Source organism: Schistocerca americana, chromosome 7 (assembly GCF_021461395.2).
Source record: "Schistocerca americana isolate TAMUIC-IGC-003095 chromosome 7, iqSchAmer2.1, whole genome shotgun sequence".
Taxonomy (NCBI): domain Eukaryota; kingdom Metazoa; phylum Arthropoda; class Insecta; order Orthoptera; family Acrididae; genus Schistocerca; species Schistocerca americana.
The window spans coordinates 212239450-212258468 of NC_060125.1; the positions used below are offsets into that span (position 1 = coordinate 212239450).

At 42.4% G+C, this 19019-nt stretch overlaps 1 protein-coding gene across 1 annotated transcript in view; it reads left to right on the top strand.

The window, feature by feature from the left end:
- The first annotated feature begins 826 nt into the window (after nt 1-826).
- The window catches only part of LOC124622845 (O-acyltransferase like protein-like), a 304695-nt gene continuing 286502 nt past the window's right edge, over nt 827-19019 (top strand). The window contains exon 1 of the mRNA XM_047148636.1: nt 827-937. Coding sequence (XP_047004592.1) covers nt 937 — 1 coding nt within the window. The 5' untranslated portion in view covers nt 827-936. The remainder of the gene's footprint in view (nt 938-19019) is intronic.

Genomic DNA, 19019 nt, shown 5'->3' on the forward strand with positions numbered 1-19019 from the left:
GACATTTCCGGCCGTGAAAGTCTACATTTTAGTAGTAGACAGCTTGTTTAAAACAGGGTCAGGTAAATATACAGATACACGTAATCAGGTACACAGTCAGGACACCACTTAATATAACTTCATTGTTAGACATAAACATCACATCTTACTTTAGATATAAATTTTACAGAGTATTCCCTCTCGCGGAGGCCTTCAATATGCTCTTTCCACCTTTCTGCTCTCTTATCGCCATTTGATAGTGGAATTCACAGTGCGTTCATAATGTTACCGGCGTTGCTTTTAATTTCACCGAATGCTGTTTTAATTTTTCTATAAGCTGAGTCTGTTCTTCAGACAATAATACCACACATTCACATATCCACAAATAGAAGAGACCAGATTCTGCAGAGGAAGGTTTCTTGTGGCTGAACGCACCTCATAGGATATACTATCCAACAGTGGCAGACGACAATCAAATGTGTGCAGATTACGCAAAAATCTCAAAATAAACATACGGTTAGGGTTCATCGGACTTCAGGGAGACGGCGATATAGGGAGCTTTGACGTTAGTGACCAGGATGCGCAAGGTGTGTTTGTAAATTTCCGGCTGCCATCAGGCTCTCGTCATTAGCGGTGGTGGGGACGCCGGGAGCTGCCCTCGCCGCGGGCCGGCCGGCCTTACGCAAGCCGGCTGGCGGCTGGCAGCTGGAGAGCGCGCGACGCCGCGGCCGCACAGTGGCACACCGCCGCGGCCGCGAGATGATGGGACGCGCCTTCCTGCCGCTGCCGCTGCCGCTGCCTCTGCTCGCGCTGGCGGCGCTGGCCGGCGCCGCGGCGCCTGGCTGGCCCGCGTGGCCGCTGCACGCCCTGCCGGGGGCCGCGCGGACGCCCGACTGCCGCCGCCAGGCCCAGGACCTCCTCACGGCGCTACACAATTTCACCTTCTGGGCCGTAGCCAGTGAGTAGCCCAGACACCTCTCCCGTGTGTGCGCAAATCGACGCTAAGCGTACGTCTCACTTGTCCGCTCGTGTCTAAGGCCTCTTTTACACGATCGACTCGCTTGCACGAATTGACAAGTGAGTCAACAGCAGCGCCTCTGGCGATTCATCCCTTTACTGACAAGGCAACCTCCCCGTCGCACCTCCCTCAGATTTAGTTGTAAGTTGGCACAGTGGATAGGCCTTGAAAAACTGAACACAGTTGTTGTTGTTGTTGTTGTTGTGGTCTTCAGTCCTGAGACTGGTTTGATGCAGCTCTCCATGCTACTCTATCCTGTGCAAGCTTCTTCATCTCCCAGTACCTACTGCAACCTACATCCTTCTGAATCTGCTTAGTGTATTGATCTCTTGGTCTCCCTCTACGATTTTTACCCTCCACGCTGCCATCCAATGCTAAATTTGTGATCCCTTGATGCCTCAAAACATGTCCTACCAACCGATCCCTTCTTCTAGTCAAGTTGTGCCACAAACTTCTCTTCTCCCCAATCCTATTGAATATCTCCTCATTAGTTACGTGATCTACCCACCTTATCTTCAGCATTCTTCTGTAGCACCACATTTCGAAAGCTTCTATTCTCTTCTTGTCCAAACTGGTTACCGTCCATGTTTCACTTCCATGCATGGCTACACTCCATACAAATACTTTCAGAAACGACTTCCTGACACTTAAATCTATACTCGATGTTAACAAATTTCTCTTCTTCAGAAACGATTTTTTTGCCATTGCCAGTCTACATTTTATATCCTCTCTACTTCGACCATCATCAGTTATTTTACTCCCTAAATAGCAAAACTCCTTTACTACTTTAAGTGTCTCATTTCCTAATCTAATCCCCTCACCCGATTTGACTACATTCCATTATCCTCGTTTTGCTTTTGTTGATGTTCATCTTATATCTTCCTTTCAAGACGCTGTCCATTCCGTTCAACTGCTCTTCCAAGTCCTTTGCTGTCTCTGACAGAATTACAATGTCATCGGCGAACCTCAAAGTTTTTACTTCTTCTCCATGAATTTTAATACCTACTCCGAATTTTTCTTTTGTTTCCTTTACTGCTTGCTCAATACTGAACACAGTACAATGGAGAAAACAGGAAGAAGTTGTGTGGAACTTGGAAAAAAATAAGTAAAATATACAAACTGAGTAGTCCATGCGCAAGATAGGCAACATCAAGAATAACATCAACGTAGGAGCGCCGTGCTTCCGTGGTTAGCGTGAGCGGGTACGGAACTAGAGGTCCTTGGTTCAAGTATTACCTCGAGTGAAAAGTTTAGTTTCTTTATTTCCGCAAAGTTATGATCTGTCCGTTCGTTCATTGACGTCTCTATTCACTGTAATAAGTTTAGTGTCTGTTTTGCGACCGCACCGAAAAACCGTGCGATTAGCAGACGAAAGGACGTGCCTCTCCAATGGGAACCGAAATCATTTGATCGCAAGGTCGTAGGTCAACCGATTCCTCCACAGGAAAACACGTCTGATATATTCTATACGACACTGGTGACGGCATGTGCGTTACATGACAGGAATATGTTGTCGACCCACCTAACTTGTACACTTGGCGAATGGGTAAACAGATTCTTCTACCTTGCCCAATTTAGGTCTTCTTGTGGATGTGATAATCACTCCCAAAAAAGTGATGAAAACATAAGAGTTTGTCACACAAACTGCAACAAATGAATGCAACAGTTTCGCAGTCGCACAGTTTTCCCTGTGCTCTGTCAAAACATATGTTTTTAACGTTTTCAAATTTTTCCGTGTGTAGACCGTCAAATCCTGCATATGTCCAAGCAAATCTGAACATGTCCTGGAATTTTGGAGAGCGAAGTTGATTATGTGTGAGTGCCTGAACTTTGATAATTGACACACGATCACGTAAACAATACTGCTCTGTGGACCTGTGCAGCTTCGCAAAATAATCGTCGGAAAATGAAAAATTATACTTTTCACTCCAGGGAAGACTTGAACCAAGGACCTCTTTTTTCATTTTTTTCAATTCAACAAAAACAGTAACATCCACGAAACTTCCTGTTTTCTCGAGTGATTTTTGTGTTCAGTTTTTCAAGGCCTATCCACTGTGCCAACTTATAACTAAATCTGAGCGGGTGTGATTGTGAGATTCCCTTGTGAGCTTCATAAACGTTTTCGTTTGCACGTCAGCACCCAGTCGCTTCTGTTGTGACATCTGTCCGCTGGGCAGTTCGGCACATGAAGGATGAAAGTGAGGTTATGAGGGCCTATACTTTTTACGAAAATAATCTATTTGTGGAAACATGTAAAAGTAACAGAGTTTATTAATTGCCAAAACGAAATCTCTAGTCGATGTTCTTGGTAACGGCCCCATGGTAAATTCGTAATTACTGAAGAATGGGATACAACTCGTTGGCTTCCACCAATGACGTCAAAAGTTACCAGAGATGATGTATTGCACAGATTTAACAGCAAAGGCGAATGTTGAGAAACAAATGAACGTAGGACAGAGAAAACAGATAGTAGATATATGTCACACACATTCATTTTTCGAACATAATGTTAAGTATATCTCTTATTTCAGTTGTGGTGCCCTATGCTTCAGTACACCTACATAGAAAAACTGAAGAATGGTATACTAGTGCCAAAAAGTACGAAGGGAATAGGGACACAAGTAACGTTACCATGGGATACCTCTGTTGATATACAGGGTGGTCCATTGATACTGATCGTATTCTGGAGAACGACGGTTCAATCCCGCGTCCGGCCTTCCTGATTTAGGTTTTCCGTGATTTCCCTAAATCGCTCCAGGCAAATGCCGGGATGGTTCCTTTGAAAGGGCACGGCCGACTTCCTTCCGCATCCTTCCCTAATCCGATGAGACCGATGACCTCGCTGTCTGGTCTCCTCGCCCAAACATCCCCAATCCATTGATAGTGACCGGGCCAAATATTTAAGAGCAGAGACGAATGTTGAGAAACAAATGAACGTAGGACAGACAAAACATATAGTAGATACATGTCACATACATTCATATTTCGAATATAATGTTAAGTATATCTCTTATTTGAGTTGTGGAATCCTGTTCTTCAGTAGACCTACATAGCTAAGCTGAAGAATGGGATACTAGTGCAAAAAAGAACGAAGAGAAAAGAGACAGAAGTAACGTTACCATGTCGTACCTCTGTTGATACGCAGGGTGGCCTATTGATATTGACCGGACCAAATATCTCACGATATAAGCATCAAACGAAAAAACTACAAAGAACGAAACTTGTCTAGCTCGAAGGTGAAAACCAGATGGTGTTACGGTTGGCCCGCTAGATGGCGCTGCCATAGGTCAAACGGATATCAACAGCGTTTTTTTAAATAGGAACCCCAATTTTTTATTAAATATTCGTGTAGTACGTAAATGAATATGAATGTTACGTGATACCACGTACTTATACGTTTGTGACTATTACAGCGCCATCTATCACAAAGCGAAAAAAGTGCTCCAGCTAAAACATTCATATTACTTTACGTACTACACGAATATGTAATAAATAATGGGGGTTCCTACTTAAAAATGAAACAGTTGATGTTGTGGACTGGCAAGACAGCCAATCCACAGTGACGGGTAACCGAAAGGCACGCGCTTAAACTCACGCAGGCTGGCGTAAGGTCTGGAACAGTTAAAGGAGTTGAGTCTAGTAATTAAAGTACGTAGTTGCTTGAATACTTAACTTTAATCCACAATTGGTGAACATTGGTCTTGTTGATGTACATGCTTCATTAGATACATAGCAAAGGATAAATGGCGCCTTGCTAGGTCGTAGCAATTGACTTAGCTGAAGGCTATGCTAACTATCGTCTCGGCAAATGAGAGCGTAATTCTCAGTGATTCCCTTCTGGCAAAGTCGTCTGTACAACTGGGGTGAGTGCTAGTAAGTCTCTCTAGACCTGCCGTGTTGCGGCGCTCGGTCTGCAATTACTGACAGTGGCGAAACGCGGATCCGTCGTATACTAGTGGACCGCGGCCGATTTAAAAGGCTACCACCTAGCAAGTGTGGTGTCTGGCGGTGACACCACAGTTGATATCCGTTTGACCTATGGCAGTGTGCTCCCTGCCGCCGTTGGATAAGCAGCTGAGCAGCAAGTCGTATACTCCTAGCTCACTCATTTGTTACAGAGTTTAATTCTTAATTTCTTTGCGTGTTTTTGGTTCTTGCATTGTTTAATTCATAAATTTCGGGCGTATTATAGTATTTGAGAGTGTAGCATCGTGTTTTAGTACCTGAATAGTGTAATTTCGCTTAGTCTCCTTCCGCCGCCGAGCAGTGTCAGCAGTGCGCAAGTAGCAGCATTACTGCATTTACTAGGCAATCTTGTATTTTAATAACCGTTTAAATTTTGTTGATTTGTTTGCGCTCTCTGTAGATTAGTTCAGACGTTCTTTGCAAAACAGTTTTTAGCATGGATAGGGACTGCAACTGCTGTGTTCGGATGCAGGCTGAGTTGGCATCCCTTCGCTCCCAACTTCAGGCAGTGTTGGCTTCGGTCACACAGCTTGAGGCTGTCGCCAATGGGCATCACTGTGGGGGTCCGGATGGGGGTTTGTCGGGGACGGCCAGCTCGTCCCACGCATCCCCTGATCGGACTACGACTGTGGTTGCCCGGGATACTGCCCGCATTGAGGCTGATCCCTCACCTGTGGTAGAGTGGGAGGTCGTTTCAAGGTGTGGCAGGGGGCGAAAGACATTCCGGAGGGCTGAACGGAAAGCCTCTCCAGTTTGTCTGACGAACCGGTTTCAGGCTCTGTCTCAGGCTGATACTGATCTTCGGCCTGACATGGCTGCTTGTCCTGTTCCAGAGGTTGCCCCTCAGTCTGCAAGATCCGGACAGTCGCAGAGGGTGGGCTTACTGGTAGTTGGGAGCTCCAACGTCAGGCGCGTAATGGGGCCCCTTAGGGAAATGGCAGCAAGAGAGGGGAAGAAAACCAATGTGCACTCCGTGTGCATACCGGAGGGAGTCATTCCAGATGTGGAAAGGGTCCTTCCGGATGCCATGAAGGGTATAGGGTGCACCCATCTGCAGGTGGTCGCTCATGTCGGCACCAATGATGTGTGTCGCTATGGATCGGAGGAAATCCTCTCTGGCTTCCGGCGGCTATCTGATTTGGTGAAGACTGCCAGTCTCGCTAGCGGGACGAAAGCAGAGCTCACCATCTGCAGCATCGTCGACAGGACTGACTGCGGACCTTTGGTACAGAGCCGAGTGGAGGGTCTGAATCAGAGGCTGAGACGGTTCTGCGACCGTGTGGGCTGCAGATTCCTCGACTTGCGCCATAGGGTGGTGGGGTTTCGGGTTCCGCTGGATAGGTCAGGCGTCCACTACACGCAACAAGCAGCTACACGGGTAGCAGGGGTTGTGTGGCGTGGGCTGGGCGGTTTTTTAGGTTAGATGGCCTTGGGCAAGTACAGAAAGGGCAACAGCCTCAACGGGTGCGGGGCAAAGTCAGGACATGCGGGGACCAAGCAGCAATCGGTATTGTAATTGTCAACTGTCGAAACTGCGTTGGTAAAGTACCAGAACTTCAAGCGCTGATAGAAAGCACCGAAGCTGAAATCGTTATAGGTACAGAAAGCTGGCTTAAGCCAGAGATAAATTCTGCCGAAATTTTTACAAAGGTACAGACGGTGTTTAGAAAGGATAGATTGCATGCAACCGGTGGTGGAGTGCTCATCGCTGTTGGTAGTAGTTTATCCTGTAGTGAAGTAGAAGTGGATAGTTCCTGTGAATTATTATGGGTGGAGGTTACACTAAACAACCGAACTAGGTTAATAATTGGCTCCTTTTACCGACCTCCCGACTCAGCAGCATTAGTGGCAGAACAACTGAGAGAAAATTTGGAATACATTTCACATAAATTTTCTCAGCATGTTATAGTCTTAGGTGGAGATTTCAATTTACCAGATATAGACTGGGACACTCAGATGTTTAGGACGGGTGGTAGGGACAGAGCATCGAGTGACATTATACTGAGAGCACTATCCGAAAATTACCTCGAGCAATTAAACAGAGAACCGACTCGTGGAGATAACATATTGGACCTACTGATAACAAACAGACCCGAACTTTTCGACTCTGTATGTACAGAACAGGGAATCAGTGATCATAAGGCCGTTGCAGCATCCCTGAATATGGAAGTTAATAGGAATATAAAAAAAGGGAGGAAGGTTTATCTGTTTAGCAAGAGTAATAGAAGGCAGATTTCAGACTACCTAACAGATCAAAACGAAAATTTCTGTTCCGACACTGACAATGTTGAGTGTTTATGGAAAAAGTTCAAGGCAATCGTAAAATGCGTTTTAGACAGGTACGTGCCGAGTAAAACTGTGAGGGACGGGAAAAACCCACCGTGGTACAACAACAAAGTTGGGAAACTACTGCGAAAGCAAAGAGAGCTCCACTCCAAGTTTAAACGCAGCCAAAACCTCTCAGACAAACAGAAGCTAAACGATGTCAAAGTTAGCGTAAGGAGGGCTATGCGTGAAGCATTCATTGAATTCGAAAGTAAAATTCTATGTACCGACTTGACAGAAAATCCTAGGAAGTTCTGGTCTTACGTTAAATCAGTAAGTGGCTCGAAACAGCATATCCAGACACTACGGGATGATGATGGCATTGAAACAGAGGATGACACGCGTAAAGCTGAAATACTAAACACCTTTTTCCAAAGCTGTTTCACAGAGGAAGCCCGCACTGCAGTTCCTTCTCTAAATCCTCGCACAAACGAAAAAATGGCTGACATCGAAATAAGTGTCCAAGGAATAGAAAAGCAACTGGAATCACTCAATAGAGGAAAGTCCACTGGACCTGACGGGATACCAATTCGATTCTACACAGAGTACGCGAAAGAACTTGCCCCCCTTCTAACAGCCGTGTACCGCAAGTCTCTAGAGGAACGGAGGGTTCCAAATGATTGGAAAAGAGCACAGATAGTCCCAGTCTTCAAGAAGGGTCGTCGAGCAGATGCGCAAAACTATAGACCTATATCTCTTACGTCGATCTCTTGTAGAATTTTAGAACATGTTTTTTGCTCGCGTATCATGTCATTTCTGGAAACCCAGAATCTACTATGTAGGAATCAACATGGATTCCGGAAACAGCGATCGTGTGAGACCCAACTCGCCTTATTTGTTCATGAGACCCAGAAAATATTAGATACAGGCTCCCAGGTAGATGCTATTTTTCTTGACTTCCGGAAGGCGTTCGATACAGTTCCGCACTGTCGCCTGATAAACAAAGTAAGAGCCTACGGAATATCAGACCAGCTGTGTGGCTGGATTGAAGAGTTTTTAGCAAACAGAACACAGCATGTTGTTATCAATGGAGAGACGTCTACAGACGTTAAAGTAACCTCTGGCGTGCCACAGGGGAGTGTTATGGGACCATTGCTTTTCACAATATATATAAATGACTTAGTAGATAATGTCGGAAGTTCCATGCGGCTTTTCGCGGATGATGCTGTAGTATACAGAGAAGTTGCTGCATTAGAAAATTGTAGCGAAATACAGGAAGATCTGCAGCGGATAGGCACTTGGTGCAGGGAGTGGCAACTGACCCTTAACATAGACAAATGTAATGTATTGCGAATACATAGAAAGAAGGATCCTTTATTGTATGATTATATGATAGCGGAACAAACACTGGTAGCAGTTACTTCTGTAAAATATCTGGGAGTATGCGTACGGAACGATTTGAAGTGGAATGATCATATAAAATTAATTGTTGGTAAGGCGGGTACCAGGTTGAGATTCATTGGGAGAGTGCTTAGAAAATGTAGTCCATCAACAAAGGAGGTGGCTTACAAAACACTCGTTCGACCTATACTTGAGTATTGCTCATCAGTGTGGGATCCGTACCAGGTCGGGTTGACGGAGGAGATAGAGAAGATCCAAAGAAGAGCGGCGCGTTTCGTCACCGGGTTATTTGGTAACCGTGATAGCGTTACGGAGATGTTTAATAAACTCAAGTGGCAGACTCTGCAAGAGAGGCGCTCTGCATCGCGGTGTAGCTTGCTCGCCAGGTTTCGAGAGGATGCGTTTCTGGATGAGGTATCGAATATATTGCTTCCCCCTACTTATACTTCCCGAGGAGATCACGAATGTAAAATTAGAGAGATTAGAGCGCGCACGGAGGCTTTCAGACAGTCGTTCTTCCCGCGAACCATACGCGACTGGAACAGGAAAGGGAGGTAATGACAGTGGTACGTAAAGTGCCCTCCGCCACACACCGTTGGGTGGCTTGAGGAGTATCAATGTAGATGTAGATGTAGATGTAGCGCCATCTAGCGGGCCAACCATAGCGCCATCTGGTTTCCACTTTCGAGCTAGACAAGTTTCGTTCTTGTAGTTCTTCCATTTCACGCTTATTTCGTGAGACATTTGCCCCGGTCACGATCAATGGACCACCCTGTATATATGACTTATATTCCGTAGTTCAGTTGATCCGTATAGATGAACTGCAGTACGAGGTACAAATTAAACGTATGTCGACATTTTCGCCTTCACTGCCATTACTATGCCAATATTCAGTAAACTATGTAGGTGTACAGGTGTTGCATTTTTCGCCTCCGTTACTACTAGCATCCTATTCTTCAGCTGATACTATTGCTAGCGACATACGTAAAATTTGCGTCCCGTACTTCACCTGACCTATATAGGTCAACTGAAAAATAGCATGCTAACGCTAGCGAAGACGAAACAATCTACGCACGTAACATTGGCTTCCTATACCTCAGTTGAACTACGCAAGGCTAAAAGAGCGACACAGATAAAATTTGTGTTCGATACTTCAGTTGAGCCATATAAGTCAACTGAATTATGCCACTATATGTCATCTGAAGTACGGAATACAAATTTTTATCCGCCTTCGATACTAATAGTACCGACCAAAAATTATCGTACTAGTGACGGCGAAAATACCTACAAGAGTAGAATTTGTTTCTTGAAAAAGGATACTACTGCTAGAGGAAGCAAAAAACTGCGACATACATAAAATTTATATACCATACTTTAGATAACCTGTATAGGTCAGCTGAGGAACAGGATACTACCTTCGTAGTTCAACTGAAGTGCAGGATGCCAATGTTACGTACGTCGCTTTTTTCGTCTTTGCGAGCACTAGTATCCTATTCTTCAGTTGACCTATGTGGATACAAATGTTTTGTACTTCGGTCTTTTCGCCTATCATCTACTGAAGAGCATCGTAGTTCAAATGGCTCTGAGCACTATTTGACTTAACATCTGAGGTCATCAGTCCCGTAGAACTTACGACTACTTAAAACTAAGGACATCACACACATCCATGCCCGAGGCAGGATTCGAACCTGCGGCCGTAGCGCTCACGCGGTTCCAGAATGAAGCGCCTAGAACCGCTCGGTCGTACCGGCCAGCAGCATCGTAGTAATAGTGGTACTAGCGAAGGCGAAAGAAAGCGAGAACTGTAAAATTTGTGTTCCCTACTGCGGTTGAGAAACCCTGCTTCAAATGTTCCATATTCATAGGAATGGCGGCCAGGGTGGCCGAGCGGTTGTAGGCGCTACAGTCTGGAACCGCAGGCATGGATGTGTGGGATGTCCTTAGGTTAGTTAGGTTTAAGTAGTTCTAAGTTCTAGGGGACTGATGACCTCAGAAGTTAAGTCCCATAGTGCTCAGAGCCATTTGAACCATTTTATTCATAGGAGACGATAGATCCATACCCACAAACGAAAATCAAAAAGTTAGAATTGTCCAGAAGGAAAAACAATTCCTCCAATATACCCCAAACACATTAAGAATGAAAGTAAGTACCGAATGAACTGGAACCAGCAAACGATTTAAATTAATACAAGCGATAAAAGTCGCACACAATGTCAAGCCCTGTCTTAAAAACACATACATTTATTATGACTTACAATCATGACGGCTCGCCACAGAATGTAATCGATTTATTATCCATGGCTCTAATATAAAGACATTAATATCTATGAGTAAACTATGACCTCAAAGGTCAAATCCAATGGGTTGTATTCCATTCTTCATTTGACCCGCAAATTCCCTACACTTCTCAGAGCTAAAAGAGTAGTACAAGTGTCATCCAAACGCTTTAAAACATATACAAGTATTTGCGCGAGGTAATATATACTTCCAAACACATGAAACAATACATACAACGTTGTAAGCATCACCTTTTTACTTTCTCCTTTGTATTGTTTTTTCTCGCCGAGTGCCAAATGTCACTGAAATTATTTTTCTTCTTAAATAATCCTGACTTTTACGCTATTGAAATAATTTTCAATGAAACATGTTTGTCTGTTTACGTTCTTATCTATACCTGCTTTCTCTCTGTAAAATGTGAATACTTTTTGACATTCAGGTATTTCGACTCTTTTGTGAGATAAGACAAGTAAGAAATACACCACGTCAACATGCAACCGTTTCAGTACGTTAAGGAACCAAAGTGAACACAGTAAAGATTAAGAAGACACGAAGGCACAAAACCCATTTCCTTAACAGGAGTGGGCTCAGCCAGGGCAGCCAATGTTAGTAGACACCACCACAGTCCACTATTTATGCGCATGCGCAGTGTGCAGCATACTCGGAAATTTGAAAGTCCACATTCAGCACAATGTATAGATCATAGATACACATGCAATGTAGCTGGCTGCTGATTTACACGCAGGCACGCAAGGCTCATGCACTTTGAGTATTCGATTTTAACCATAAAGTCCCTTGTGTAATACGGAATTCATAGTGGTTAACAAGCGCTAAGTCTGAGTGGTATCGGAAACGTTTGAAACGAAGGGACAAAACAATTACTCACATTGTTCTACTGAAATGAAACGTCATTGCTGTTCTTGCGTCCTTAATGAAACAGTGTAGTTTCTCAGAGTGATCCCCACAATCACTGTCAATACAGCTGTCAAATAAGGTCGTTATGAAATAAACTTTCAGTAACTGTAATAACGTTTTTTTATTTACAACGCGGGTACCTTTAGAACAGAACTGTACTACTTTTAAACGACATTCTCTGCACAGGGAAGGTACTTTCTTGCCAACAAAACTGATCGTAATTATTTCTTTTATTGTGGTTTAAGGCAGGGGTAATACTGCTGAGGAAGACCGGCATCATTGTAGTTACTGTTTTGCTAACTTCCATTCTCCACACGCGAGTAGAATTTTAATCTTCCTTTCGTACGTATACATTGTACACACACAAACCTTCGACTGGAGACGGTTGACAGAATGGCCGGTGTTCATTTTTCGTATGTTTCTATTTGTTTACTGACAACTCCATCAAGTGTACGAGTTAGCTTATCCAGGCGGGTATCCGCACTTTGGGCCAGCATGGAGGCCAGTTCTGTGTTTTTAATAAAATTACGTTAACGTGAACGGTACGCTGTGATAGATTTCTCAGTATTTCTTGATGAGAGGGCTATTGCATAGAAACTATAGTGTTTCTTGACGACCTGAGCGACAAGTAAGGCTGTTTAAGATCCCCGGAGGGCTAAACTAAGTTGGCTTGATACATTTGGACAAATAGTTATTTGTGATGGTCAAAATAAATGGCACAACCTGTACACATTGCTTGGGAATACGAATAAACTTTCGAGGCACCGATGACATGGATCTGAAGCACTTCTGCCACTGCCCTTACTGCTATCATTCTGGTTTCGTACCTCCAGTATCACATTACTACCGCTTTGCAAGTTTTGAGAGAACTCCATTCCAATCATGCTTGTCTAGTGTAGTGATCACACCTGGCTCGTAATTAATGTGTGCTGCACCATTAATTTTCTCGGATGACCCAATTAAGAACCACAAGTCAATCGCTGTTCTCTTCTTTTCTTCCAGCACTCACTATGATTTGTTTTCGTCCTGTCTTCTGACCACTTCTTACACTTTTTTCAGTCTTCTACCATATTCAAAGGAAACAAAAGAAAAATTCGGAGTAGGTATTAAAGTCCATGGAGAAGAAATAAGAACGTTGAGGTTCGCCGATGACATTGTAATTCTGTCAGAGACAGCAAAGGACTTGGAAGAGCTGTTGAACGGAATGGACAGTGTCTTGAAAGGAGGATATAAGATGAACATCAACAAAAGCAAAACGAGTATAATGGAATGTAGTCGAATTAAATCGGGTGATGTTGAGAATATTAGATTAGGAAATGAGACACTTAAAGTAGTAAAGGAGTTTTGCTATTTGGGGAGCAAAATAACTGATGATGGTCGAAGTAGAGAGGATATAAAATGTAGACTGGCAATGGCAAGGAAAGCGTTTCTGAAGAAGAGAAATTTGTTAACATCGAGTATAGATTTAAGTGTCAGGAAGTCGTTTTTGAAAGTATTTGTATGGAGTGTAGCCATGTATGGAAGTGAAACATGGACGATAAATAGTTTGGACAAGAAGAGAATAGAAGCTTTCGAAATGTGGTGCTACAGAAGAATGCTGAAGATTAGATGGGTAGATCACATAACTAATGAGGAGGTATTGAATAGAACTGGGGAGAAGAGGAGTTTGTGGCACAACTTGACAAGAAGAACGGACCGGTTGGTAGGACATGTCCTGAGGCATCAAGGGGTCACAAATTTTGTATTGGAGGGCAGCGTGGAGGGTAAAAATCGTAGAGGGAGACCAAGAGATGAATAAACTAAGCAGATTCAGAAGGATGTAGTTTGCAGTAAGTACTGGGAGATGAAGAAGCATGCGCAGGATAGAGTAGCATGGGGAGGTACATCAAACCAGTCCCAGGACTGAAGACAACAACAACCATATTCAATATTTTATCGTTAAACACTTCTCTCTCAGTTTTTCTTCAGCTTTTATATTATTTCTTTTCGTAACCATTTTTTACTTCATGGATCCAACTTGTTGATAACTTATGCCGCAAATATTTGAAGATCTTTTTCCTTAATCTGCTGTTTTACATTCGACACGTGTCCAAAAGTTACAAGTGTTCTTTATCTTGTTACTTCTGATATGTTGTCAATGATTCGATATATTTCGTTATTATTACGTAATTTCCAACCCTTCTTAGTTTTTCATACATTTTCCTAATAATTCGCCTTTCAGGTATGTCAAATATATCTAAGCCTTAGCTTAATGCTAGACATATGTACCCTTTCCTCTATAGCAGCTTTGTCCACACCCTCTTCTTGGACTGTATTCCCTGGATATTAAAATTTTTTAATCTTTTCAATTTGGCCAATATATGTTTTAAGAAATTTCGGTGCATTGTTAATGTTTGTACAAAATTTAATTTTCTGTGCGGAAAGTTTTAAGCCGAACCTACAAGATACGTTTTCTAAAAAGTTAGTTTGCGGTACAGCAAATGTTACATTTTCAGAAATTATAGCAAAGTCATCTGCAAATGCGAGACAGTTTATTTCATTATTTTTGTTTTCACTCCTCAAACGTATTGGTGAAATCTACTTACTCCAAATTCTCAATAATTTTCTAAAACACAACTGGTGATAGGCAATCACCTACCCATAAACCTCTGTATATTTCAAAGGGCTGATATAGCTCTCCCGTGAGTTTCACTTTAGATGCTGTGTCTCTAAGTGTTTAACGAATTAGATTTGCTACTTTAGACTTTACTCTAAATTCTCTGATTGTTTTATCCATAGTCTGTCAACCGAATCAAAGGCCTTTTTTGAAATCAACAAACCTAATTGCAATATCTTTTAAATTTAGTATTTTGTGGCGAATGACTGATTTCAGGTTAAATATTTGTCCTGAACTTAATCGGCTGTTCCTAAAACTACTTTGATATTCACCTAAATGAGGCTCTATTGAAAATTCCATCTTATGGGCTGGTCCCGGGCAATTACGAAGCTGATCAAAATATTTTGCAAGTATTTCGCAATTTTCAGTGCTGCCTAAGTCACGTTTGTCATTTTCATTTATGAAACACACACCTGGGATACGATATACCTTTAGTCTGCCCTTAAATGTCTGATAAATTAAGGGGTGTAATTTTTTGGTAAACTTTCCTTCATTTCTATACGTTTCCCTTTTCTAAAGCAATCTTTTTTTTATTGTATTATTTATTATGAACAGATTCGGGCTTTCTGTCACATACCATGAAGTATTACTAAACATTCGCAAATTCCATGCGTACTTATAGCTTAGATATGTATATTTGAGATTTTTATGAGGATAATTAATATTACAAACATCAATAATAATTGTGAATAGCAGTAATGATAACAGATGTTACGAATAACAATAATACTAATTAATTTAGCACTTCTGAATCCACGTTTAATATCACGAGAAACTGAAGTCGTAGGGACCGAAGAGAAGACCGAAGTGTCAGAGACAGAGGGTAGCTGTCAGGAAAGAGAAACCTGTTTCGACAAAAGACTCTGCAGTCTACGTGAAAGGAAAGGCGAGGAAGCCGGGAGTAATATGCTGAGATGCACACAAGCATGGGAAACTGGTAACTACTGCAACAGAAGACTGACCATTAAACATCTTTTAAAGTTGGTAAAGAGTTTGCTTCCCCAGGGGAAGGTCGTTACAAGACCAAGTTCCCGGGAGGGAAAATGATTTTGAGAAGAGGGCGGTGTTACAGATACAGTGAGGATTTTAGTTTGTCGAGAACTAGTATTTCTGCTATATTGTTGAGATAATAATGATAGTGTGGAAATCAAACAAAATGCACAGGTAAGCCGACGGGTGCTTACTGGCGAATCCTCTGCCGCGCCATGAACCATCATCGCTCCGATTTCTGCTTGGAAAAAAGACTTGGCCAATCTCTGCGGCCAGAAGAACCAGCCTCTAGTAATTTTCTATTCACAGCTATAGATAGCTTCTCATTAGGAAACTGCGTATCGGAAAAATTCTCTTTATTTTGTTCGACTTTAGGCTTACTAAGTAGTGTTGCACCAGATGATTAAAATACTTGTGCAAGTTCTGTTACGTGTAACGTTCCATCATCGACAACCTGTCAAACTATAAACTTTCAGGTCCTCAGGGATTCGTCAAAAACTGTAATGTCTGCTGATGACACAAATACGCTGATAAAGGTCACAGTAACACCCATTCTAGACAGAATCATGAAAGTAATGGATCAGGCTTAACGATAGTTGCCAACCAACAACTTAACTGTTAATCTCCCAAAAACTCATAATATGCCATTAAAAAGAACACAAAATGATTTAAAAGTACCAGAAGTAGATATCAATGGCAATACACCGGATGAGGCTCTGTATGTAAAGTTCCTGGACATCCATAGGAGTAATAAACCGAGGTAGCACCAGCAGTCCTTCGCTCTTAGGACCCTTTCCATTCTGTTGAGCTGCAGACACGATCACCCGTGTACTTCGCATATTTCCACTCATTACTATCCTATAGCGTAGTCTTCTAGGGCATTAAACAAATGCAGCTAAGATCAAAAATGTATTTTTCGACAGCAGTGTGCAATAAGACTGTTGTGTAAACTTGATAAACGAACATCTTACAGAAGCCTCTTCACATAGAGATATTTTACACATACGAGTATATATCCATACGCATACGTATGCTTCATACCAGTATTTCTAGTGACTAACGAGAACGAATTCGTAGTTCACAACTAGAATACTAGACATAAATTATAATTTCCATATAGACTATCTACCCCTCCTTAGATTTCAGAACAGAGTTTAAATTCTGGTGTAAAAGCTATTACAGGTCACCAGTAGATATCAAGTAGAAAAATGTGAATCATCAAATACAGAACAATAAAGTAAACGGATATCTTATCAGTCACTTCTTATACTGTTTATCACGATATTTAGATTCAAGGATGTAATTTCTGCGTAACTAACATTTAGATGAGAAGATCTGGACTTTGGCCAGCTTATTGACAGTTGGTAGTGGTCTGTCTAAAATTACATAAATGCTTTGTATAGAGTACTGGATAAAAACAATAGCCGAGAACGGTTTTCACAGTGTCTGTCTTTGTTCTAACAAACATATATTAACTCATCAGTAAATAATTATTAGTTTCAGTGGATGAGAATTAATCATACTTTTGAGCGAGGTAGCGCGGTTGAGAAAAAGAGAACTGGTTTTTGTTGACTAAGTAGACATTAGAGCTAAATATTCCATATATTTGAAATTTTAATATCAAGTAAGTCCGCTTACGTCTTTGGAACGTCTGTTTCCCGCTTCCTGGTTTCTGACGGCCTGCGACGGCGCCACTGTAGACATGGAGAGCTACCAGACACTGGCGACATTAATTTGTAACAGGAAACAGTATTAGTAGCACGGCCTATTGCATTCTCCTGGAAAAAAAAAAAACTGAAAATTACGTAAAACACTAAACCAGATGTCTTCAGTAATTTAATTCAGAATTTTGCCGATCTGCACGCACCGCTGTTCACACAAACAAACCCAACACCAGGCTACACCAACAGGTAATCTACAGTGTCAACACACGACGTGAACAACTGACTGAAAGTGCATGTTACGACAAGGTTAGTTCGCACAAAACACTTCTAATGTGCCTGCAGTGATTAAAGTTCTGGTAACATCACACCACCACCAATAACTTATTGCTGTGCTATGCCGCAACTAGTGCTTATACTATAGTACGCTTAAGGATGTTCTTGACTTAATGCTAAGTATAGCCGAACAAACTGCACTAGCCACTAATGCTAAGTTTATTTAGACCGACGGGCACTACTGTTTATTGTAAGGCGGTAGTAGCCAGCGACACAGTTTTGACTTTAGTCAACTCGAGGACTTAGCTCCTCTCTCCCCACACTGCTGTTAGTGTGGATGAAATAATTCTTAAAGTACTGTATAACGCCCGTTGGAACTATACGGTTGGTCTGAGTCCTTACGCAACTCGCCACTGGTACACCGACTGAGCAACAGGGAGTATTTCGTATCCAGTAGGAAATAGTCAAGGAAACGGCATACTAACTAATATATGCCGTGCGTAACTACTAGCCGAAATAAATTGTAAAAATATCCTCCAAGTACTAACTGACTGCAACAAATCAAGCAGTCACACTCAGACAAACGTTTCCTGCCGCAGATGTGAAGTCACACTTGAAATTTCTCACCACAGAAATTAAGTCAGATAAAACCAATCGAGGGAACAACCCCAAACACATAAAACAGAATCAAAGTAACTTTACGTCCCTCTGATGTGGCACTGGCAACTGGCTTCGCCCAGACAACAGACAGTGACACACTTGCTCTGAACAACTCTTTAGCTAAAGACGGTGCACCAGCACTCGCTACGTTGAAAGTTTCTCACACAACAAACAGTCAACACTATCATGAATTTCCCATTGTGTAAAGTTCAAGGAACCCAATTACCGATCGACACCCTGTGCAGAACCAACAACGACAGGAATAAAAAAATGCAATCGCGTTCTGGTGTCCATAATACAAGCTCATCAATAAACAATGGAGAGTGCACACTAATCGAAAAGTGCAGCTAACGGTCAGATGCGATTAAAAGCCGAGCTTCCAGGTAGATTTCATGCTACACCAAAGGTACATCGTCGAATACATCTCGTGTAGTTGTGGAAATAACACCATCAAACAGTACATATTTCTCAAGATGTGATGACAACGTGTTGCAGAAAACTTAATGACTCACACATTACCCACCTTCGCATGGAGTCCAACAAGTCCGTTCCTAACGTAGAGGGAAGCTGTAAATAGGACGGGCGACTGTGCTTAATTCTTACAACTCACCAACGGAGCCCAAGATACATATGCCTTGTACTTATAAGGGGACCGCATCTATTCGTCACTGCCGATTTGGTCCAAATTTCTGGCGTATGCAGAGCTTGACAAGAAATGAAAGTGACAGAAATATGAGCTCCAGATGAGCAAAGGTTTAGGAAAAATAGCTTTTACGGGGAGGGCCGGACGAGATATGAGCCTACATATTTAAAGTAGTTTCCATACAGCTATTGGCTCAGAACTGTGGTCTGAGGTTCGTGGGGTTCAGTACGTGTGGGGGGAACGTTCTTTTATGTTTTTGTTATTCTCAATTCTTAGGCTTCTTACACTGAAAATAAATCCAAATAGTTCTCA